The following is a 23,287-nucleotide window of genomic DNA, read 5'->3' on the forward strand; positions in this document are numbered from 1 at the left end:
CTGTGGAGCTGAAAACGCGTCTGGAGTTTTGGCCGCTGGCGCCGCGGTCTTCTGGCCACTCCACTGTGCGCGGAAAGGCGCTGCGGCCGACCGCGGATCGCGTTTCGTTTCACATTTACTGGGCGATAAAGTCAAAGTCCTCTCGCTGAAACAAGCGGAGCTATTTTTGGGCCGCGCATTGACACTGAGTCGCCCTCTGACCGATAATGTTGCAGCAGCCCTTTGGCCTGGAGGTCTGAAGCGCATCGAAGCGCATCGGGGCAGAGCGAAAGCTAGCGAAGCCAAGTTGTTGCATTGCTTTAACGACACTGCAAATCCAACGCCACTTCAGAGGTGAGGCACAATGTCCAGAATTTTGAGCCCAGCCAAATAAACTCATGTGGCCGTGGTCAGATCGAAAAAGTTGACTATGTTGAGCTGAGACATTTTCTGGTCTGTCCAACAAGTTTTGGCGAGCCTTTCAGGTCCTGACCAGAACATTGGAAGACTTTTTGTCCCGCCAAATTTTGGCGCAGTCTCGCCATTCAATTTTCAGTGTATCGTTGAGAAATCAATAGCGATACAACGAGCGGGGCGGCGGCGGTGCCTGTCCGTCACAAAGCCTCGCTTCGCTGTGCTTCGCTGTGCTTCGCTGCTTGGCGCGCGCTGCCAACGAGGCGCTTAATGGGCCTGTTGTTGTCCGGTCTTGTTTTCGCGGCCGTCATGTGTGCCGTACGGAGTGCCGTACGGACCACCCTTCTCTCTCTCGGGTTGCACTGCAGTGTGGCGGCAGCGCCAGTGACGCCAGCCGGCGTAGTGTTGTCCACGCCGAGAAAAAAAACGGCGCAAGAGCCTCTATGTGCAAACCAGATCGCACTATTTCATTCCTGTTGCGTACAATGCTCTAAAATGTTGGACCGAACAGGCTTACGCGAGGGCTGACCGCGTTTCACGTTTGGATACTTGGCCCTCTTTACTGGACTAGCGAAACTTCCTAGACGGCCAACTACTTTGTCTCAACTAGGTCCTAGTCGATTACAATTTAAAGGGAATGATGGGTATCGAGCACCAAATTTAGGTTGATGTAACTAAACAAATCTGGTGACAAAATTGTAATCAGCCAGTAACAAATTTGCAACAAAAAGTAACAAAAGCTGGTTAAAATTTTGTGACCACAGTTTTGGTGGCCGATACCCAACATAGTTGGTTAACGAAGCTTGGACCTTGGGCGTCGTTCCGTTCCGCCCTCCCAAACACTGGGACGCCACTGCGCCTCAGTCTCGCAGGGGGTGCCGTGGCCGGCCGTGCGCGCAGGCTCTCGCGCAGACCCGAGGTCGTCGGTGGCGGGGCCCACGCCCTCCCCTGGCGCGGCCAGTGGCGGATCCAGCGGCCGCCAAAGGGGGTCCGTAGGGGGAAGGGGGCAAAGGCACACTCATGGGTGGCCTTTTGCCTACCAGTCAGGATCCGCGGATGTCTCGGTGCCATGAGGCAAACGCCCGTGCACAACAAAACCTGTGCCCTCTGTGCCCCCGCCTGGGCGCGGCAGTCGCGGCAGGCCAGGGCTGCGGCGTTGGAGAACCGCCGCCTTCCCGGCCGTGCGAAGCGAGTCGACTTGTTTTGCTCGTCCTGCCCGCCGCCATGCCGCCTTGACGCGCCGCGGGGTGCGAGTGTGCGAGTGCGCTGCGGGCGCTGCAAGGCGTCGCGGTGCCGCCACTGCATCGCCACTGCGTCGCTCCGCCGCTGCAGCCGGCGCGGCGCGTTCAAAACACGGCGTTGTTGACGGCGGCGTGGCAGCGCCGCTGGCGTCGGGGCGCGGCGTCGGGGCGCGGCGTCGCGTGGGGCAGAGAGCGAGCGAGACGGCACCGCGGCACGCGCGTGCGACGGGGACGGCGCGATGGTCGCGGTGGTGGGGGGCGGGGCGCGGCGGGGCGCGGTGGGGCCGCGGCGGGTCGATGTGAATCAGTCAGTGGCGAGCAGTGCAGCCGCCAGGATACCCCGGAGCAAGTCCACGCTGTGCCGCGACCAGCCGCGACCGAGCCGAGCCGCGCCGAGCCGAGCCGAGCCCTGTGTGTGACGCGAGCTGTTATCTCGCGTGAGATGATATAAACGGGCGGCCGCGGAGCTGGTCGTGCAGTGAGTGCAGAGCGCGTAGCGGAGAGGGCTGTGCGCTGGCCACCGGAACACTGGCCACCGGAACTGGCATGAGGGCGGACCTCCAGTCCTTTATACGACACACGTCTTCCGACCACTTCTCGGAAAAGCAGTGACAACCGCGAACCTATGGCGGCTTTTTAGCAAAGCTGGAGCTCTGTGATATCTTTTTATTTTTATTTTGTCCCCTTTTGGTTCCACCCTTGCCCCCCGTGGCGCCCCCTCCCCCTGTTTACTCGTATTCCCCGCCCTTTGGGACTTTACTGTGATCGTGCGAGTGCACCGAGATCATCGAGATGGCGTTGATACTCCCCGAGATGGAGAAGAAGCCCCTCATCCTGCTGGACAACGGACTCCCGCCCGCTGGTGAGTGTTTGAGCTGCGTGCACCCACGCCGTGGAGGGCTTTGTTTTGCTGCGCTGCTGCGAGCGTCGAGGCACGTAGGCCCTGGCGCCAGGCGCCTGTGCGCATGCGCGCTGCGTGCTGCGTCCTCGGCCGCCATGGCCGCCAGCCCTACGACGTGCTCCTGGACGCCCTGGAGCAGGCGAAGCTCGCCGTCGTCTATGCCACCAAGGCTTCCCTCTCGCCGTCGTGCAGTGCTCGGCCTGCAGTCGCTGCCCCCGCCCCGCCCCGCGATGCCAGCCGCCCTGGCCACCGAGAGTGGGTCAACGGAGGATGGTGGCAGGGGCGGGGTGGCAGGGGCGGGGCGGGGCGGGGCGGCAAGGTGCGAGGGGCTGCCGCCGCGACGCATGCGGACGCATGTCTCCTCAAATATCGCGGCCGCCGTGCTGCGGCGACGCGGCGACGCGGCGACACCTTTCTCAGACTTGACACTGTTCTCGCAATGAGGTGCGCGGCGTGCGCGCCCTCCCCTCCTGTGGCGTTACGCGAGCGTTTTGGCGGGCCGAGGCGAGACGGCCTCGGCGAGCCTCGCGGCGGGGATGGGGCGGCCAGGCAGGGCCAGGCAGGGCCAGGCCCTCGGCGTGCCCTCGGCCTCGGCGTCCTTGCTCCACTTCCGCGAGGGAACAAGCGGACCCACTGCAGGGCCTTCGCTCGGCAGCGCCGCAGGGACGGCGGGGGCGTCTGCGCACCGTCTCTCTCGCACCCTTGCGGGACGCCCCATGAGTGCGAGAGAGACAGAGCGACGAAAACAAAGCTCGCAATCAGCCCGCTGGAGGACTCGCCCGCGGGGGCTGCAGTCGCGTTGAGGGCGTCTCATCCCGAACGGCGACTCGTCGCTCTGTCTCTCTCACCCCCACGGCACCCACGGCAAGCCGCGTGAGCGCGAGGGAGACAGAGGGATGAAGGTGTCAGCCTGCTGGAACTGGAGCAGCGGGGGGTAGTCGGTACCCGCGGCGGGTAGGGTGTGGGCAGGGTGTGGGTGGCCCGGGCCAACCCCACATCGATTGGCGGCGCGGCGGCCCCAAGGGCTGCGGGTTGGCGAGTGTTTGTCTCGACGGGAAGCCTTGCGGGCTAGACCAGGCTGACCAGGCTAGACCTGAGGAGGGAGGCCAACCTCGCCGCCACGCGAACTCGGTGTTGTCGCGTGCACCGCAAGGGCGGGGCTCAGCCTCGCACCTCTTGTTCGTAATCCCCCTGAGACACGCGCCTTTGCCGGGGAGTATTTTTACCGACGCGCTTGCCACTCGAGCTTCGAGATAGGCGGTATTGTCCTAATCGGAGTACGCGGCGCGGCGGCCCAGATTGCTACCCGGCGAGCGGCCTGCGGGAGTCTAGGACGGCATGTGGGAGTCCAGGACGGCCTGCGGGAGTCGGCGGCGGAGCGTCGCGCCGGCGTGCTTGGCCACCGCGTCCACCGAGTGCCGCACGACGGCGGCCTTGGCGCTAGGCGGCCACCCTGCCGCGTCGCCGCGTCGCCGCGACGCGGAAGTGCCCGCCGTGCTTCCGGCCTTCCGGCACGACGGGCACCACGACGGCCAAGAGTCGTCTTCATCGCTCTGTCCCTCTCGCACTCATGGGGCGTGCCGCGAGGTGCGAGAGACAGAGCGACGAAGACGACTCTCGGAATGAGGCTGCTGGCCAAGCCTTGCCGGCGTGGTCGACCTCTGGACCACTTGATGGAGCTACCCCTGCGGCGCTAGCAGCCAGCAGGCCATTGGCCAGCCGACATTCCGAGCAGTATCGTCGCTGTCTCCCTCGCACCCCCGGGGACGTGCCCTGAGTGCGAGGGAGACGGAGCGACAACGCCCCGTGCAGCCTGCTGGGCGCCCCTGACTGCCTCGGTGCCGGGGGTCGTCGGGGGTCGTCGACACGGCGACACGGCGAGCACGGCCACCGCGGGCAGAAGGCAGGCAGCGCAGGCAGGGCGTTGGCACCGGTACACACCGGCATCTGGAAGGCACGGCCGAGTGACTGCGCCGTGGCATCGACGCGGCATCTCCGGCCCTCCTTCGTCCTTTTGGCCCTGTTGGCCCTTTCTGGCCGTTGCTGACTCTTGCCGGCCCTCACTGGCCCAGGGCCCGGCGGCGGTCGGACCGAAAGGCGTGCTGGGCGCGAGGCCGCCCTCCAAGGACGGACGGCGACCTGCGGCCTTCGGCCTGGCCGGGGCCGTCTAGAAGCTAGCCTGGAACAAAAGGCCAGAGGAAGACCGCCTGCAGTCGAGCTGTTTTGACGGCGCTGGAGAAACCGAACTGCCTCCACTCCGCGACGCTCCACGATGCGACGCCGTGTAGGCCCAGTGTAGGCCCGTGTCGGCCGACCGGGCGGCCGGACGCCGGACGGCCTGGAGCTCAAGTGGCCGGGCAAGCCGGGCGCGCCGGGCCGGGGGCTGCGGGCTGGCGGGATGACTTGCCGCCGCTGGAAGGCGAGAGGTGAGCGGGCCGGACCGGTTCTGGCGAGTGTGTTCACCGCGTTGGCTCCCAGCCTGGACCGACGGCTCGCCGGCCAGACAGGACGCCGTCGAGGAGGCTCCGCCTGGCTCAGGCCTGGCCCCGCCGTGCGCGGCCTTCTGCGTGCACTTCCGGAAGGGCGCGGCGTGTCGTCCTAGTGCCGCCGTGCCGTGCCGTGTCGTGCTGGCCATGGCGAGAACCGCGGCGACACAACGAAGCAGAGCCCCCCGGCCGGCCGCCGACAGCCCGCCGGGTCGTTCGCATTCATGAGTTGCGTCTGACGCCATCCTCGTCGCGGACACGTCCAATGGACACGTCGGCAAGCCTCGGCAAGCGGCGCCGGCAGGTGGCCTGATCGTCAGTTGTGTCTCCGCGGACGGACATGTTTTGAGAGGGGTAACAGACCTCCGCGCTCCGCGCCGAGCGCTCCATCCTAGGCCTACTGCTGCTGGCTGCTGCTGCGGCGGTGTCTTGCTTATCGCCGCCGACAACACCAAACACGTCGTGCTGCAGTACGGCGGCAGCCGCGGCGGCGTATTGTCGCTGACGTCGCGCTCCACCGCAAAAAAATTTGCGCGTGGCCGCGGCCGCCGCCGCCTCCGCCACACTGCATTTCGGCGGCGATGAACCGTCAACGTCCTTGTTGGCTTGCCGGCCTGTCGACGCGCTTTCTCGCGTGTTTTCTCTGCATTGGCGTGTGTGTGTGTCGCGCGCACGTGTGTAGGCGTGTGTTTGTGTGTGTGTGTGTGTGTGTGCACGCGCACAGAGGCCGGCCGTATCACTCGCCGCTTGCAGTGCCCGTCCGCCCCGCGTCCCTCGCGTCCCCGCGTTGCCGCCTTACGACGCCAAGGCCGGCCTAGGTTGGCAGGCGTGCGTAACACCGCACAGCTGTGCCGCTGCGCCTCGGTCTCCGCGTTTGGGTTCAAAATAATAACGCGCCTCGTTGCCAACCTCTCCCCCGGTGCACCTGCATCAGCAGCGCGATCGGCACCTGCAGGCTGCACTGCCCGCCGAGTCCGCCGAGTCCGCCGCCTGCCTGCAGTGCTATGCAGCGCAGGCCGCGGATCCAGGATATTTCTTAGGAGGGGTTAGTGTAGCGATTGTTGCCTACTTAAGGGCAATGGCGTGCTTGTTGCCCACCTTCCAGGCGGCCTATACCCAAAACGGTTGGGGGTGGGGGTGAACGATTACCCCATCACGCCCCTGTACCGTCGCCGCCGCCGCACCTGGCGCGCCGAGGCGGCCCTCGACCGAGGTGGCCGTCGAGGCGGCGAGGCGCGCGGTGCGGTGCGACCCGTCTCCTTATCGGCGCACAGAGCGCCTTCCCCTCGCCCGCCTCGCCTTCGGTGCGTCGGGGGAAAATGGAAAGGTCGAACCGTCCCGGTCCGTCCCGGTCCGTCCGCCGCCCAGCTCACTCTTTTTTATCGGCGCGCCATCTGCCGGCCGCCAAACGAACTCGCGGTTGTCGCAATTGTCGCGCAGCCCGTCGTAAAAGTAAAACCCGCGGAGAAGACAGCAGCCGCGCGGCAGACTCATTCCGAGAGTCGCTTTCGTCGCTCTGCCTCTCTCGCACCCATGGCGCGTCCCGCGTAGGTGCGAGAGAGACGGAGCGACGAAGACGACTGTCGGAATCAGTCTGCTGCACGGCACTTCGTACGAGAGGCTGTTTACTTGCTTTGCGCGTCGCGCGGCGCGCGGGGGGTGCATGCGACAGGGGGCGGTTCGGTGCCGGCTAGTCATGCAACTTGACGGCTAAGTTTAGTCGGCCTCGTCATTGTGGCCGTCAAGCACGCGCGGCGCGGGGCGCTTTCCGACACGGCCCGGTGCACCGCGAGCACCGCGAGCACAACAAGGTGGGCGTGCGGGGAAGGCAAGCGTAGATCCAGGGAGAGGGGGGGTCTGTGAGTGAGTGAGTGAGTGAGTGAGGTGTCACCCCCTCCCTTGAAGCCGTATCTGGATCCGCCCCTGGGGGAAGGCCAGAGCTAGAAGGCCGCGCTTTAGCGGGACGATAACGCTCGCGCGAGCGGCAACATGCCGTACGATTAACGACCCGGACTCAATAGCTTTGCCACGTGCCGAAGGCGACGACCCCCGAATCCGAGCCGGACAGGCACCCCGCCCCGCCCCGCCCCGCCAATCAGCTGCGGAGGGGCGGCTCTGACCTTGTGGACGGGCGGCGGCGTCGGCGGCGTCGGCGCGGCGGGGAAGGCCCTCGGCAACAAGACCGAGAGTGTCCTGTAGCTGCGAGGCACGCGAGGACCCGTTTCGGGCACTGCCGGCAATGCTCATGTTCATTGTTCGGCTCGGCGGAGAGCACTTTGGACCTCGCGTGGCTCGAGGATGGCCCGACCAATAATGAGCCGGCAAGGCAGGCTGTGCGCCGCGCCCAATGGCGGACCCAAAGGCGGCCATTCTTTGCCCGCTGCCTGGGGCAAAGTGTTGCTTTGCCCTTCAAGCTGCCGTCCGGGGTGTGTTGCCCTTACCTCCCTCTGGGTCCGCGCTTGGCCGCGCTTGCCAACAGGAAGGCCCACGGGGAATGCACGGCGCGACACTGCAGCGACGCTTGCTGCAGCCCCAAACAACCGGGACGGGAATAGCGACGGGGACAGGGAGGCGGCGCGGCCGGCACGGCGTTCCATTCATTGGTTTCATGGCTGAAATTCCTCTGTTGCAGGTTCCCGCCGCTCGCCGCCCATGCTGGTGGTGATGGTGGGTCTGCCGGCGACGGGCAAGACCCTCCTGTCCAAGAAGCTAGCCAAGTACCTCAACTGGATCGGGCACAAGGCGAAGGGTGAGTGCCCACTCCATCCGCCACACACTCAATTTCATGGACGATTTTGTACGTTACGTCACGTCACAGTTTTGTTTTGTGCCGATGAACTTCCTGGACGATTTATCGTACGACGAACTGCACACACTGCTCTATTTTTGTGCAAAATCACGAACAAATTAGTACAAAAAGCTCATCTGCACAAGAGACCGCAACGTACAGAACTCGTACCGAAACGTTAAGAGTGCACGACTCAGCCCCACGTCTGTCTACTAGGACAGTACACTCGACAGGGTCACTCATGTTTTTCTTTGAATTTGCTTTCTGGCAGTTTTCCGCGTGAGTGACTACCGCCGCAAGCACGTCGAGCTGTACAGCCACGACCTGTTCCGCTGCAGCAACAGCGAGGCCACCGAGATGCGCAAGAAGTCCGCCATGGAGGCCATGGACGACGCCCGCAACTACCTCCTACAGGGCGGCCAGCTGGCGGTGAGTGTCCGCGGTGTAGCCACTGCAAGGACCTGCATTGTAGGGGCCAGAACCCGGAAGCGGCGCAGGAATGGCGAGTGTCGGCGATCGCGCCGCCGGCCAGCCAGCCAGCCAGCCAGCCAGCCAGCCAGTCAGGCAGGCAGTCAGGCAGGCAGTCAGGCAGGCAGGCAGGCAGTCAGGCAGGCAGGCAGCCAGGCAGGCAGTCAGGCAGGCAGTCAGGCAGGCAGTCAGGCAGGCAGGCAGTCAGGCAGGCAGGCAGGCGCAGCATGCCGGCTCGCGGGGGCGGAAGGCTGTCATTAAGCCCCGGGTGGCCGTCAACAAAGTAATGACGGCTTGGTTTTTGGGTTTTTGGCCGAGTGCCGCGCCATGCCGCGTCGCGAGGTCCAGAGAGATCTTGAGAGAGATGCAGAGGCTGAGGTGGCCTGTCGAGCGATTCCGCCGCACGCACTCCTCGCCCTGTCTCTCTCGCACTCGTGAAGTGTGCCGTGGGGTGCGAGAGAGACAGGGCGAGGAGCGCGGTCCGCTGTCCAATTAGTGTGGGGGTCGCGCGGCGGAACAGCCGCGGTGGCATGGGGCTGTCGCGCCCTCACCCACACACCCTCCGCGACAGCGGCGGTGGCGTGGGTGACTTACAGGGTCTGATGCCTCCGTCTCTCTCGCACTCCGACGGCACGCCCCATGAGAGCGAGAGAGACACAGCATACATTGAGCGAGAGGTTCCGACCCACATACCCCCTTCGACCCTTCTGTGGCGCGGCTGTCCCGACGACAGGACGCAGGCCTGGCCGCCCGGCCCACATGTGCATACCCTCCGCGACCCTTCGGTGGCGTGGCCATCCCCCGGACGCAGCACTGGCATAGCGTCCGACTCAGTTACATACTCTTCGCGACCTTTCGCGACCCTTCGCGACCCTTCGCGACTCTTCGTGACCCCTCTCGACCCTTTGCGACCCTCCGCAAACCTTCGCGACCCTCTGCGACCCACCGTGACCCTTTGCGACACTTCGCGACCCTCCACAACCCTTCGCTGGCGTGGCTGTCTCCCCGACGACGGGGCGCCGTCTAGCTCACAGCCCAGGGCGTCCGCCCCGCGGCCCGCGGTGCGACCCACATACCCTTGGCGACCCTGGGCGGCACGCCGAGCGGCACGCGGCGGCACGCGGCGGCACGCCCTGCGGGGGTCAGCGGCGTGTCGTCGTCGGCGTCCCGGCGGTCCCGGCGGTCCTGGCACGCGCCAAAGGACGCGGCGGCAGGACGTTGCATTATGCGTGATGAGGCCGATGAGGCCGAGACGCTCGTTTGTATGCGGAGCGTTCGCGACAAAGTCTCCGCCACAAAAAGAAAACCAACAAAAAAGAAATCAGCGAGATTTATTCTGTTTTCTCCGCCTGTCGACAGGTGCTCGACGGCACGAACTGTGACAGGGCCACCCGGGCGCAGGTCATGGACACCTTCGGCTGCCAGCACAAGATCCGGGTGCTGTTCATCGAGTGCGTCTGCGACGACGAGGACCTCCTGGAGAGCAACACCAAGGTGAGTTGCGGCACGCGCAGATTGCCAGGCTGGGGGCCCATAAGGAAAGGGCGGGACCAGCAGAGACGGGTTGAGGGGGGGGGGGAGAAGAATGCCACAAAAGTTGCTACTGGGGTAAGTGCGGACTCTTTGCCTGCCTTTCAGACTGCTTCGCCGCAACCAGTGCCGGATCCAGGGCCGGCCCCAGAGGGGAGGGAGTGGTAGCATTTTTTGTCCTCTTACAGCGGCAAAGGGTGGCCTTTTGCCTGCATTTCAGGCAAAAAGGGGTCAAGGGGTGGGGGCAATGGTCCTTTTGCCCCATCTTTCTGGATCCGCACTTCACCAGGACCCTCCCTCCACCCAGGATCAGGGGGGAGTCGAAGTCAAATTGCACTGCAACTCCACGCGCTTTTTCTCCACCGCGGCGTGCGCGCTTGCGCGGCCTTTGCGAGGGCTGCTCTCCGCGGCGGTTTTCCCCTGGGCCTCTTGGCGCCGCTCCCACTCTATATGTGCCGCTAAAGGGAAACATGCGCCGCCAAGCCGCGGCCGGCGCGTGCACTGCCAAGTTTATTTCGGTGTAGGCCCTGCCCTAGGGTGGGGCGTGGTCGCAGGCTGTCTCTCTCGCACCCTTAGGGCCTTAGGGGACGCCCCCTGAGTGCGAGAGAGACAGAGCGACGAGAGCGGTGCTCGGCCCGCTGCGCGGGCGCGACGCCAAACCGCGGCTTCGCGCTTCGCGGCGCGCTGCCTCTGGCTGCCTCACGCCGCATCCCTGCACCGCGGGGATGTTTGATGTTGTGGCGCGTTTCCTGGTCGAGGACGTCGCACAGTGGATTTGCCAGGAGGCCGGTGGCGGCGGTCAAAATCCCGGACGCGTTTTGAGCTCCAGAGTCGCTAAGTACTCGAACCGAACGTGTGACGCGTGTGACCCCACCAAAGGATTGCTCTCCGAACAAGGAATCCATTAATGGGGTCACACGCTCGGTTCGTGTCCTGTTCAGCAGTGTCTCAGGAGCCGGAGTTTTGGCCGCCAGCGCCGGTCTTCTGGCAAATCCACTGTGCGTCGTCGGCGGGGCCTCCTTGTTGTCGTCCAGAAAGCCCGGCAGCAGCCCGGCCACTTGCCGGCCGCTCAAGGGTAACTTGCAGTGACGTCATCGCGTAGGCCGGCGAGGCCGACTAGAGCAGCGGCCAGCCGAGCGGCTGCCCGATGGAGCGTAGCGTGTCATTACGGTGCAGATTGCAGTCAAGTCGATTCAATGGGTTGAACACTGACGCGTGAAGCGAAGACCGCGAAGACCGCGAAGACGAGCAGCGGAGCGGGCCGGCACTTCCCTGTCGCACCACTGCAGCCACTGCACTGTTTTTCCCCCGGCCACCTCACACAATGGGATCACCGCGTAGAGTTCCCGTGAATCATCGCGACGTTTTCGCGGAGCAGCGCTCGGCCTGCCGGGCCTGCCGGGCCTGCCGGGCCTGCCCCTCATTCCGAGGGGCCGTTTCGCCACTGTCCCTGTCGCACTCGTGGGGCGCGTCGAAGGGGTGCGAGAGAGACGGAGCGATCCTTCGGACCCAGGCGGCTGGATCGCTGGGTGCGCCCTGCCCGCGTTGTGCACCACAGGACAGCCGAGCCATTCAGAAGAGTCTTTTCGTTTTCGTCACTCTGTCTCTGTCGCACTCGTGAGGCTCTCCGTAAGGGTGCGAGGGAGACAGAGCGACAAGCGGCTCCTCGCTCGGCAGCAGGCCGTTGACTCCTGCATGTCGTCGCCGGGAGGTCTGCGCGGCGCTGCGCGGCCTGGTTCGCCTCGGGGCGAGTCGGCCAGCCCGTCGGCCAGCCAGCCGCAGGGCAACCCGAGGGACAGGCTCGAAATAGAACGCGTTCTCCGAGGGCCTGCACACTCATTCCGAGAGGCGTTTTCGTCGCGCTGTCTCTCTCGGGCTCACGGGGCGTCCCGTGTTGGTGCGAGAGAGACAGTGCGACGCCGGGCCGGCCTGCAGGCAGCCCAGGCAGCCCCAATGCAGGGCAAAGGGCAATGGAGGCGGCTGGACGTCACGCCGCGGGGCAGCGGGGCCTTGACTCGCGGCGGCGTAACCTCCTTAAGGCCGTCCTTGGCCTCAGACGGCACTCCAAACTTTCCTACGGTTTCGCGAGGGTTGTTGTCGTGGCGGCACGCGCCGGGAAGCGAAACCAGTGCCGGCTCCTGGCTCCCGTCGCGAGGCTAGGAGCTACTCGACGCGGCGGCACGCGCCGGGAAGCAAAACCAGTGCCGGCGCCTCGTCCCCGTCGCGAGGCTAGCAGGGGCTCGTCGGCGCCGCGGTAGTGGCGGCGCTGTGACGTCCGCGACGCCCTCGCGTGTTTGCGCCCATGGGCTGTGCCTTGGGCTGTGCACAGCGTAAGGCGTTGCCTGGCGTTGCCCGACGTTGCCAGCCGCAGCGACGTCGGCGACGTCGGCAGGGCCGCGCCCCCAGCGCGTCGCGTCGCGAAGGCTCGGCCGCAAATCACGTTGGCAGTGGTGCTGCAAAACAAGACCGCACCGACCAACGGGAAAATGAAAACAGGCTCCGCGGGTTCGGGGAAAACAGCCGGGGCATTTTTAGACTTTTTATTGGCCGGTGCGGTGGACGATGAAAATCTTGACTCGTGTTTTTGTTGTTGTCACTTGTCCCCTCCGCGCGACCCCTCTAACCACGCCGCGTTCGTCTGCTTGCAGGAGATCCTGAAGCACAGCTCCGACTACAAGGAGATGAACCTGGAGAAGGCGGTGGAGGACTTCCGCCTCAAGATGGAGCACTACCTGGAGCAGTACCAGACCATGAGCGCCAAGCGCGAGCCCACCGTGTCCTTCATCCGGCTGGTGAACGCGGGCGAGACGGTGACGGCGCGCGGCATGGACGGCCCGCTGCACGCGCGCATCCTGAGCATCGCGCCGCTCTTCGCGCCCACCGCCAAGACGCTGTACTTCTCGCGGCACGGCGAGAGCGAGTACAACATGCTGGGCCGCATCGGCGGCGACGCCGACCTGTCGCCGCGCGGCCGCCTGTACGCGCAGGCCCTGTCCCGCTACTTCACGGACAAGGTGCGCGTGCCGGGGCTGCGCGTGTTCGTCAGCGAGAAGAAGCGGACCCAGCAGACGGCCGCCGGGCTGCCCGCCGCCTACCAGGTGCTGCCCGCGCTCAACGAGCTGGACGCCGGCGTCTGCGAGGGCCTCACGTACGAGGAGATGCAGGAGAAGTACCCGCAGGAGTTCGCGTGGCGCGACCGCGACAAGCTGCGCTACCGCTACCCGTGGGGCGAGTCCTACGTCGACATCTGCCGCCGCCTGGAGCACGTGCTGCTCGACCTGGAGCACAGCAACAACGTGCTGGTCGTGGCGCACCAGGCCGTGCTGCGCTGCATGCTGGGCTACTTCCTCAACAAGGACGGCGCCGAGCTGCCCTACCTCAACGTGCCCCTGCACACCGTCATCAAGCTCACCTCCGAGGGCTTCAACTACCGCATGGAGATGGTGCGCCTCAATGTGGAGTGCGTCGACACCTACCGCAAGCAGCCCCGCAACTGCAGCGACGTGCGCTCCGCCGAGGAGGCCCTCAAGACCGTGCCCAAGCACTTCGACAACCTCAAGTTCTGGGCCAACGCGCCGACGCCTCTGATAGAGCAGCACTAGGCTTCGCCACAGGTCCTAAGTCGCTGCAGGGAAGCAGCATTCACTTGAAAGGAAGCAACATCGACTTGCAGGGAAGCAACATCGCCTTGCGGGAAAGCAACATCGACCTGCTGGGAAGCAACATTGACTTTTGAAACGCGCTTCTGCTGGCCCTGCGGGCCCTGCGGGCGTCGAGCACCCTGCCGCTTGCCTCTGCTAGCGTTGGCACTCCCAACTCCACCGGCGGAGCGTCGCAGCGCTGCGCAGCGCGCCTCGAATGGATCTTCTCGTCTAGTTTTAAGTCGGCGCGGCGACGGCGCCCGCCTCGCTCCTTTGCCCTTTGCCACCGTCAGGTATTCGAAACCGGTGAATGTCGCCTAGTTTACACGAGAGCGCCTCAGTGTTGCCAGAATGCATTAGGCATGTGTGCTGTAGAAAATGTGGCGCGGTATTTTATGACAGAGCCCGAGGTTGTGTGCGTTGCCGCGTGGCGCGCCGCCGAGCTCAAAGTCCTCGCTTGTATTAGAAGGATCACGCGACCAGAGTCGCCTATTTACTTACCATCGCTCTGTACCCAAGTGAACGGGTGTATCGTCTCAGCCTGTGCAAATGTACATAAAATATGTAGAGGATTTAACTCAAACTAAAGAATGCATGCGGGGTGGACGTTGTCTGTGCAAATATTATAGTCCACGAAAATCGCGAATTCTTCTTGCTGTAAACTTATTGTTTCTTTAAAGAAAGAAAATCAGCACAGAGAACACGCTCAAAATCTGGGATTGAAATCCTAAACGTCATCGCTGCTGAATTCGAGATTGGACTTTGTTCACGGTCAACTGATAAAAGTTACCTAAAACTTGCTACAAAATAGAAGCCTCTTTAGATGGACGTGGAGTCCGAGGTCGTGCGTCACGCAAAAGAAAACATAATACTATTAATACTTAAAATTAATAACAAGAATATTACTAGGGACCGTGTATGTCCATAAACTTTCAATAATATTCCAATATCCGGTTGTGCTGCGCCATTTTTCATCGTCGTCACCATCATCTTTTTGTTTCTCCTTCTCGTTATCGCTGTGATGGTTCGAAGTCACGGCCGCAGGTCGCCATCATGACATGAGCGCCCCTCGCGGCCGGCAGTGCTCCCAACGCACCAAATCACTTATTGTTTTTGAAAAAAAAAGGAGGCCGGCTGTCGCGATTTTTTTTAAAGCCTCGACGTCTTCCGTAAATCTCATATTGTTTACCATGTACTATTTTATAATTATGATCGGGAAATCTGGTCCGCGCGGCGCTCAATAGATTCTATTGCTGTTTTTTTTTTGTCTTTTTTTTTGAGAGAATAGAATTGGCAGCACGGATAGTGCCTGAATCTTGCACGCGCGGGCTGGCCACCCTGTTATAGGGAAGTGTGTCGTGTACGTGAGAGAATGTTTCATTTTTATTTTCACCATCCTCGCAACACATCATCTCTCTTTTCATCATAGACTTGTTTAGCCATTTAAGAGTACATGTGAGAGTGAGTGAGACTGTATGCTTCGCGGGGGACCGTACTTCCCCGAAATGTGATTACTATGTAAGTCTTAGGCATTCTACGCTATGAGCGGTATTTCAGACTAACTATTAGGAGACTCAAACCATATTGGTTTCATGAAAGGGATCGCGCTGCCTGTTTTGTCAAAGTGATCAGTATTGCTGTGCCTGTAGCAAGACTTTTGAAATATCCTGTAGAGTAGAGTGTGCCTTTATGTTTTTATGATTCTCATATTTGTGTCGCGCGCCGTCGGCGGGACGCACCGGTCGCCAGTAGGACTTTAAGTGGCGTGCAAGTACTTCCCTCGTTGCGATAGTGGTAAGGAATCGAGCTTTATGTTTATATAATAAGATCTTTTTTGTTTGTATAAAAGATAAAAATAGAGGGACCGATGCCTTCCGCCAAAGTCGCCCGCTGGCTTGCCAGCAACGCTGCAGAAAATGCCGCATATTGTTTTGTACTGTGAATTATCATTATGTTTAATTTGAGCATGAATGATTTATAATATTAATAAAAGACTTTACTTTCGTACACTGAAAACAAAGCCCTCTTCTTCATTTATTTGTTCACGTCCTCCTCCCCCCTCGTTACGACATCGCCGCACACAACACTTCAAATCATCTTGCAAGACTTGATTGGGCGAGCCATGAGATCAAAATCGAATGCAATATCCGATAAGACTCCTACCTGCGTCGCCCAATGACTTCAATTAGATATCCCACAGCACAGAAAAACGGGCTATGACATTGACACTCAAGTAACCTCGGGTTTCGTTTTATGCCTTTAAAATAATCTTTACTTTTTCTCATGCTTCCTCTGCGGTCTCAGCCACCGACACACATGAACACGTCCTTACTTGGAACCGTAATTATTGTTCTTTGGATTCAAGACGTGTAAACTGAGGAAAATTTTGTTATGGGAGTCAAACCCTGAACATTTTTTGAGGCACCCGCTTCCTTCGTGCTATGAGCCACCGAGACACTCAAACCTGTGTCGCCCGAACTTAGACCGGATTCTGTGATTGAGAAGTAAACTGAGGAAAATGTTGTCACGCTCGGGAGTCGAACCCGGGTCCCCCCTGGGGGCGGCTGCTGCCTCTTGCGCTTTGAGCCACCATTACGCCTGGGCAATGTCTCGCCCAAACTTAGACTGATAGTACCGGTACTGGTTTTAAGAAGTAAAGAAAGACTGTTGGTACGGGAGTTTTCTTTAATATTAAATACTTTATAACTTATCCTATACATTTTCAAGAAAACCAAAACATTCAATTCGATTAATCGAATAGCCTATTTCAGTCCACTTTCACACACATCTCCGCGCAGGCTCGACAAATGAAGGCCTCACCTTGAGCTAATAACTTAAGGCCTTAAATTACTGAGACGGCGGGACGGCGTCACTGCACGGCCACTCTATCTCCGCTATCAGTCGGGCCGCGCGCGTCGCTTGGCGTCTCACTTGGCGCTTCGCTCCGCCACTGCCGCCACTCTCGACTCGCGGATTGGTTGATCGACGGTCGATCGAGGAATCGCTTGTCTTCACCGCAGCCTGGCGCTGCCGATGTTGTTGGTCTTGGGGTCGCACTTGGTGCCGCGGATCAGGTCCGCCACGCGCGCCGACTGCACGCGGTAGTTGACCTGCAACAACACCACGAAGAAGAGAGAGACTCGCCGCGCGGGCAGGCAACCCAACGCACGCCCGACGGGGGCCGATGGGGGGCCGGACAAACCTTCCCAAGTGTTTTGAGCGGTACCCTCTCAATGTCTTACGAGGAGATTTTCCACCAGGAAACGGCGCAAGTATAGTGCGAACGGAAGTTTATTTTCGTGCGACACGAAGGCTTTTCTTTTTACGTCACGATGAAAATCTGAAAGAGGTTCGTTACTGTGGAAGAACTTTGCCTCGTATTATGCTTGCGCCAAGTTCACTGTTACATAGCTGCAGTTCAAATTCGATTGCAAGACATTTAGAGTGTACAAACTGTACACGAAGTATTGAGTCGTAAATTCCAAGTATGAGTAAGTAAATTATGGTATTTTTTCTGAGAAAACTTCGCTTAAAATATTTTGTAAAAAAAAAAACATAAATTTTGTCCGCCATAGGCCGATTATGGTGGGACTTTTACATTGCGGGCGACTAAGGCCGCACTGCCGCCTCGAGAAAGCGGGGGGCGTGGTCGGCGTGGTCGCGGAAACTTTGGGGACTCCAAAGGATTCAGTGCCAGAGCGAACAACAAGAACATAAGAAATGACAACAGCGGCGGCAATTGAGGGGGACACTACACTCTAAAGTTGTTACGGAGAAATGCCTTGCAGCAGCCCACGAGAACACGAAACGTCCACGGTGACGTCATTTGATGTCAAAATGGGCAAAACAAAGGTGACGCCATTTCGACTTTCTCTGTCTCGTGAATGTTTGGTGTTCTTTGGGAGAAAAAATTATTCATAAAATGCAGGAAAAGAGCCAAATTATTCGTGAGACACGAATAATTAGAAATTTAGAGTCCATAATACGAAGAAAAGAATAAATTTCATGTTAAGACGTTTGGAGCACTATGCAAAAGGACTTTCCATCCAATCAGAGCTAGATCGTTTCATGACCGATGCAAAGTAGGCCAGAAAACCGGAGGAGGCGGCCAAAACTCTGGACGCGTTTTGAGCTCCGCAGAGTCACTAAATAGGGCTCAAACCGAACGTGTGACCCCACCAATGGATTGCTCTCCGAACGGGGGATCCATTGGTGGGGTCGCACGCGGCCTGAGTCCCATTTAGCGGCTCTGGAGCTGAAAACGCGTCTGCAGTTTTAGCCGCCTCCTCCGGTCTTCTGGCAAATCCACTGTGCGACGTCGCGGGGCAGGTCGCGGGCGCTCACCTCGTTCCAGTTCATGGTGCCCGTGATGAAGCGCTGGTACCGGCAGCTCATGACCCACAGCTTGCCGTTGCGCACTTTGACGCCGCTGGTGAACTGCAGCGTCTCGGGGTCCTTGGCCACCACCTCCAGGTTCCAGCCGGCGTAGGGCTGCTCCGAGTTCCAGCACATGAGGGCCAGGTCGGGCAGCAGCCCGGAGAACAGCACCCCCTGCTCGGACATGGCTTGCGCCGCGGACTGCGACGGCCTGAAAGCAACAAACAGTGTTATCTGGCGTCGGGGAGGTGGTTCACTGTTAAAGCCGAGTGGAGTATGTTGACGATGATGATGGCGTACCTGGTGTGGTCGAAGCTCTTAAAGGACGACGACGCCCTGTTCTGGCCGCGGGGGAAGTTGTCTCGGTTGCGCAGCACGGACGTCTTGACGTGGTTCTCGGTGCGCGAGGCCAGTGCGTGGAAGTAGAGCGTGCGGTCTTGGTCGCAGCGCGCCCCGTGGCCGTGGCCGTGGCCGTGGCTGTAGCTGCCGCCGCCCTGGCCGTGCTGGCCGCCCTGGCCGCGCTGGCCGCCGCACTCCAGCGGCCCCAGGGCCAGGCCGAACACGCCGTCGGGCAGGTAGAACGTGGAGCCGGCGATGGTGTGCGTGGAGAAGGCTGGCTCCGGCAGCGTCAGGGGGTGGTTGACGCGCCACGCGGACTTGCTCTGCGGGACAAGGGTGTTATTCGCAGTCAGGGGGTGGTTGACGCGCCACGCGGACTTGCTCTGCGGGACAAGGGTGTTATTCGCAGTCAGGGGGTGGTTGACGCGCCACGCGGACTTGCTCTGCGGGACAAGGGTGTTATTCGCAGTCAGGGGGTGGTTGACGCGCCACGCGGACTTGCTCTGCGGGACAAGGGTGTTATTCGCAGTCAGGGGGTGGTTGACGCGCCACGCGGACTTGCTCTGCGGGACAAGGGTGTTATTCGCAGTCAGGGGTGGTTGACGCGCCACGCGGACTTGCTCTGCGGGACAAGGGTGTTATTCGCAGTCAGGGGGTGGTTGACGCGCCACGCGGACTTGCTCTGCGGGACAAGGGTGTTATTCGCAGTCAGGGGGTGGTTGACGCGCCACGCGGACTTGCTCTGCGGGACAAGGGTGTTATTCGCAGTCAGGGGGTGGTTGACGCGCCACGCGGACTTGCTCTGCGGGACAAGGGTGTTATTCGCAGTCAGGGGGTGGTTGACGCGCCACGCGGACTTGCTCTGCGGGACAAGGGTGTTATTCGCAGTCAGAGGGTGGTTGACGCGCCACGCGGACTTGCACGAGGCAGGGTAGCTTTGCGCGACCGAGGGAAAATTTCCCGGTAGGCGGCCTTGCTGTTTGCGTGGGAGGCGTTATCTCTGACAGAGTGCAGGTGGCCGTAAGTAGAACAGTGATACAAGCATGAGCCAGCAGCCGGCATAAAACGGCGACACCGCGTTTTCGACCCTGTCTCTCTCGCACCTCCACAGCACGCTCCACGAGTGCGAGACAGAGACGAAAGCACTGTTCGACATCGGCCTGCTGCGATGGCGGTGGCCGGCAGAGCAGCGGCGGCAAGATTAGCCCGAGACAAATAATTTTCGAGCGTGTTAAAGTGCCGAACGTTCGCGAAAGCGCGACAGCTGGTGTTCACACCTGACTTGTTTTGGGATGCGCCGCGAGTCGATAGGACACGGTCCACTATTTATCAGCAAAACTCTTGACACTGACAGTGCCGCGGTCCTCCGCTTCGGCTGCGGGCCGTGATGCAAGCGCCGAAAGTAAATACGACGGCCAATTTAGTGCCGCGATCCGCGATCTTTGATCGGCCCTGGCAACGTGATTCAGATCCACGTGGCGGCCCCTCCCCTCCCCTCCTCGCCCACTCTGCACACAATGAAGCCAGCGACCGCTGTCCCATCAACATTTCTTCGGCGTTTCGCAGGGGTACGCCGAGGTTTACTTACTACTCGCTTGCTCATGTCGACGAAAGGACGCGGACGGACAGACGAACGTGCCCAGGTGCCACGTGTCACTGTCTCGTAGAGACAAAGCACGTTCCGAACGCGGGCGGGCGGGCCGGACCGGGACACTCACCTGGTGGTCGTACACGATGAGGCCGCCGATGACATCCGCGATGTAGACGAACGTGTTGCGGCCGTTGTCCCGGACGTCCACCACCGGGGTGATGAGGTTCGAGCGGTTCAGCAGCACGCTGGGGGAGAACTCGTACTTGGACAGCAGGCGGTCCGTGTTGAGGTCGAAGGTCATCAGCTTGGGCAGGCACTTCTTGTCGTCGCCGCGGTCCATCACCCACAGGCGGTCGTACTCGTCCACCTGGCGGCAAAGGCATCCTCGCGGTGTAGGCAGTCGTTGAGGCAGGCGCGTCGGATGGGTGGCCTACCTGTCGGCGCGCACACTGCAAAGCCTCCAAAGCCTGCGGCAAGTTTGCTTGCCGCAAAATCGGCAAGACGATTTAAATGCCAAAAATTGGCAAGCTTTGAACCGAAATCTTCATTGGCTCGCCAATATTTGGGGAGAGGCTTGCGAGACTGCCTATCCTTGGCTTTGCAGGCGGCAAGGGTGTTGCGGGACTGCCTATCCTTGGCTTTGCAGGCGGCAAGTGTGTTGCGGGACTGCCTATCCTTGGCTTTGCAGGCGGCAAGGGTGTTGCGGGACTGCCTATCCTTGGCTTTGCAGGCGGCAAGTGTGTTGCGAGACTGCCTATCCTTGGCTTTGCAGGCGGCAAGTGTGTTGCGGGACTGCCTATCCTTGGCTTTGCAGGAGGCAAGGGTGTTGCGGGACTGGACTGGACGCGTCTAGAATTTCGTCCGCCTCCACCCCACGGTCTTCTGGCCCACTGTGCGCTCGGAACTCACCGCCACTCTGAACACGGAGCTGATGGAGCGGCAGTCGCCGTGGCGGTGCCAGCTCCAGTCCGGGTAGGGCGCCATGAGCGGGGCGTGCGGGTCGCCCTCGAAGGACACGGTGGCCAGGGTGGCGGGGACGCCGTCGTCGGTCGGCATGGTCACGAACACCTTCTTCCTGCCCGCTGCGAACACAGATCGGGGTCAGCCGAGCAGAGTCCTCTCGGCGCTCTGTTTCCGTCGCACTCATGGGTTCCTCCGTGCGGGTGCGAGAGAGACAGCGATAAGCCCACCTTCTGAATCGCCCGGCAGAGGCTGCGAAAGTCGCGTAACGGTCGCACGGCGGCGGCGCGGCGGCGCGGCGGCCGGGACGCAAACTCACCCTTCTCCCAGATGTCCACGTCCAGCGGAATGATCTTGGTGTAGTTGTAGGTGCCCGAGCGCACGGCGTTCCTGCGCTCCGAGTCGCTCTGGAAGGCGAAGTCCATCTTCTTCCAGCCATACTCCAAGTTGAGCGGCGACCTCTTCTGGCTCTCGTGGCTGCCGCCGTGGTAGCTGCCGCCGCCGCTGCTACCCCCGTAGTGCTCCCCGCTGCCGCCGTGGTAGCTGCCGCCCCCGCCGGGGCGGTGCTGCGAAGACGAGCCGGGCCGACGGGAGGGGCCTCGGTGTCCGAACCGGTCTCCCAGGTCGACGCCATCCGCCGCCGTCGTGGACTCGGTGGCGTTCACCTTGGAGTCCTCCGTGCTCTGGGACGACACGCAGCAAGCCGCCAGCAGCAGCAGCGCCAGCAGCCTCATGGTGGTCCAGGCGCTACCTGCGGGCAGATAGCCTATCTCAGATGGGGCTGGCGAGGGCTCCGCGCGGTCGCTGACCCTTGTTATCGTCCGGGCCCTTCATCGCTTTCCTTCCTTGCCACCTCCCCCCAGCTTCCATGTCCACACTGGCCACTGGCCCTTCCCCGCTGGCCCCTCGCTTCCCTTCGCGCTGGCCCTTCCTCGCTGACCCTCCCCGTGAGCACTTCGGCGCGAGCCCTTCATCGCTGGCCCCTCTGGTCCTTCCCCGCTTGCCCTCTTCCTCTGCGGGCCCTCCCCGCTGACCCTTCCCCACTGGCCCTTCCCCACTGGCCATCCCGGCTGTCCTTGGCGGCGGCCTTGAACCCTCCGGGCACAAACACTCACGGCCCCGGACGCCCCGCGGCCTCGCGGCTGCGACGGCAGACGTCAGGGCAGCCCGCGGCGCGTGGCCGAGATTATATCTGAGGACCGCGTCGTCATGAGAAATCGGCGCGGTTCAGGGAAAGGTCAAATAAAAGGCCGTCTTCGTTTTGGCCGCTTCCGTCCGCATCCGAGGACGTCGGACAATGTCGCTGGAGTGCGGGCCGCGCGCTGTGCGGCGCGCAGCGAGGCCGGAAACAAACCTTTTCCCGGAGTTTGTCGCGCCGCGACGCCGCGACGCGCCGCGCGTCACGAAACTCCAATCGCAGCCGCGAGCCTCATTACTGCGCCGCATTTAATTACCACTTCTCTGGCACCGCCGCCGTCGGTGACCGAAGACCGCGCGTGCACCAAACAAAAATATCTCGGTATGAAAAATCGGGCGCTGCGCGTTGCGTCGCGTTGCGTCGCGGCCCTGACAGATAACGGTTAATCGCGGTGCCGTTCTTGACCCGGGCGAGGGCGCGGCACAGCTTCCGCCATGTCGGGGTCCTCGGGGTCGCTCACCCTGTTTCGGCGGATCGGTGGTCCTGGCGGGGCGTGGCGGGGCGTGGCGGGGCGTGGCGGGGCGTCACTGCACTGGTTGGTGTCGGCCGGCGCGACTGCACTGCTGGCGTGTTGTCGTGTTGGTCCGCTGCGCTATCCTCCGCGTCTCGCGCCACTCTCCTCCGAACTGTGTTGACGCCGCCGGTGCCGCAGCCGGCCGGCCGCCGCCGCGCGGACCCGGCGACCCGGCCCACCGGACAAGCGAAGGGGGCGGGGCGGGGCGGGAAGGGAAGGGAAGGCCGGCCGGGGAAGGCCGCTCAAGGGGCGGCGGGCGAGGGAAGGCGGCCCGAAGGCGGCCTCAAGTCGGCCGACTGCACACAAAGCGCGCCAGATTCCGATCCCCGGAGCAGTGTGATAAATTCGAGCTGCACGTCAACGCGAGATTGTAAACTCGGGGACGCGATTTTACAGTTTTGGAACGCAGCCGCCGGTGACGCCAGCAGCGAAGACGACAAAAAAGAAAAGGAAGAGCGATTTTAAAAGGCGGCCGGCCGGGAGTTGTTTCTCCGCGTGGACCAGTGTGGTGGACGCGAAGCTCGACGCGAAGCCTGGATTAATGATGATTGTAGTTTTTCGCCGGCCGGTTGGCACTGCTGCCCACTTAGGTCCCCGGACAGGCCGCCGAACAGGTCATCATCGCGGAGACGCGCGGCGATAAGAAGCAGGCCGGCCAACCCAAACAAATCGGCGGCATTATAACCTCCGCGACGTTGGCAGCCCGCGCGCTCGTTTGCGCGCGAAAAGCATCTGCAGCCAGCAGACTGATTCCGAGAGGCAGGAACAGGGCGACGAAAACGACTCTGTCTACTGATTCCGGAACGGCGCTTCGTCGCTCTAACTCTCTCGCACCCCTGCGGCACGCCTCGAGTGCGAGA

General features: G+C 61.8%; 2 protein-coding genes across 2 annotated transcripts; one reads left to right on the top strand and one right to left on the bottom strand.

Moving 5' to 3' along the window:
• The first annotated feature begins 2,426 nt into the window (after positions 1–2,426).
• LOC117650424 (6-phosphofructo-2-kinase/fructose-2,6-bisphosphatase-like) lies at positions 2,427–15,468 on the top strand. The gene is made up of 5 exons (XM_034393851.1): positions 2,427–2,496; positions 7,654–7,770; positions 8,081–8,238; positions 9,637–9,771; positions 12,456–15,468. The coding sequence occupies exons 1-5, from the start codon at positions 2,427–2,429 to the stop codon at positions 13,407–13,409; spliced, it is 1,434 nt and encodes a 477-aa protein (XP_034249742.1). The 3' UTR covers positions 13,410–15,468.
• Positions 15,469–16,113: 645 nt separating this feature from the next.
• On the bottom strand, positions 16,114–22,537 carry LOC117653185 (major royal jelly protein 1-like). The gene is made up of 7 exons (XM_034398660.1): positions 22,374–22,537; positions 21,035–21,466; positions 20,665–20,837; positions 19,883–20,122; positions 18,126–18,487; positions 17,793–18,036; positions 16,114–16,558 (listed from the first exon to the last, which is right to left on the bottom strand). Exons 2-7 carry the CDS (start codon positions 21,447–21,449, stop codon positions 16,460–16,462), a joined length of 1,533 nt encoding a protein of 510 aa, XP_034254551.1. The 5' UTR covers positions 21,450–21,466; positions 22,374–22,537; the 3' UTR covers positions 16,114–16,459.
• Between the last annotated feature and the right edge of the window lie 750 nt (positions 22,538–23,287).

The sequence above is a fragment of the Thrips palmi genome, unplaced genomic scaffold, assembly GCF_012932325.1.
Source record: "Thrips palmi isolate BJ-2018 unplaced genomic scaffold, TpBJ-2018v1 HiC_scaffold_10, whole genome shotgun sequence".
Taxonomy (NCBI): Eukaryota; Metazoa; Arthropoda; class Insecta; order Thysanoptera; family Thripidae; genus Thrips; species Thrips palmi.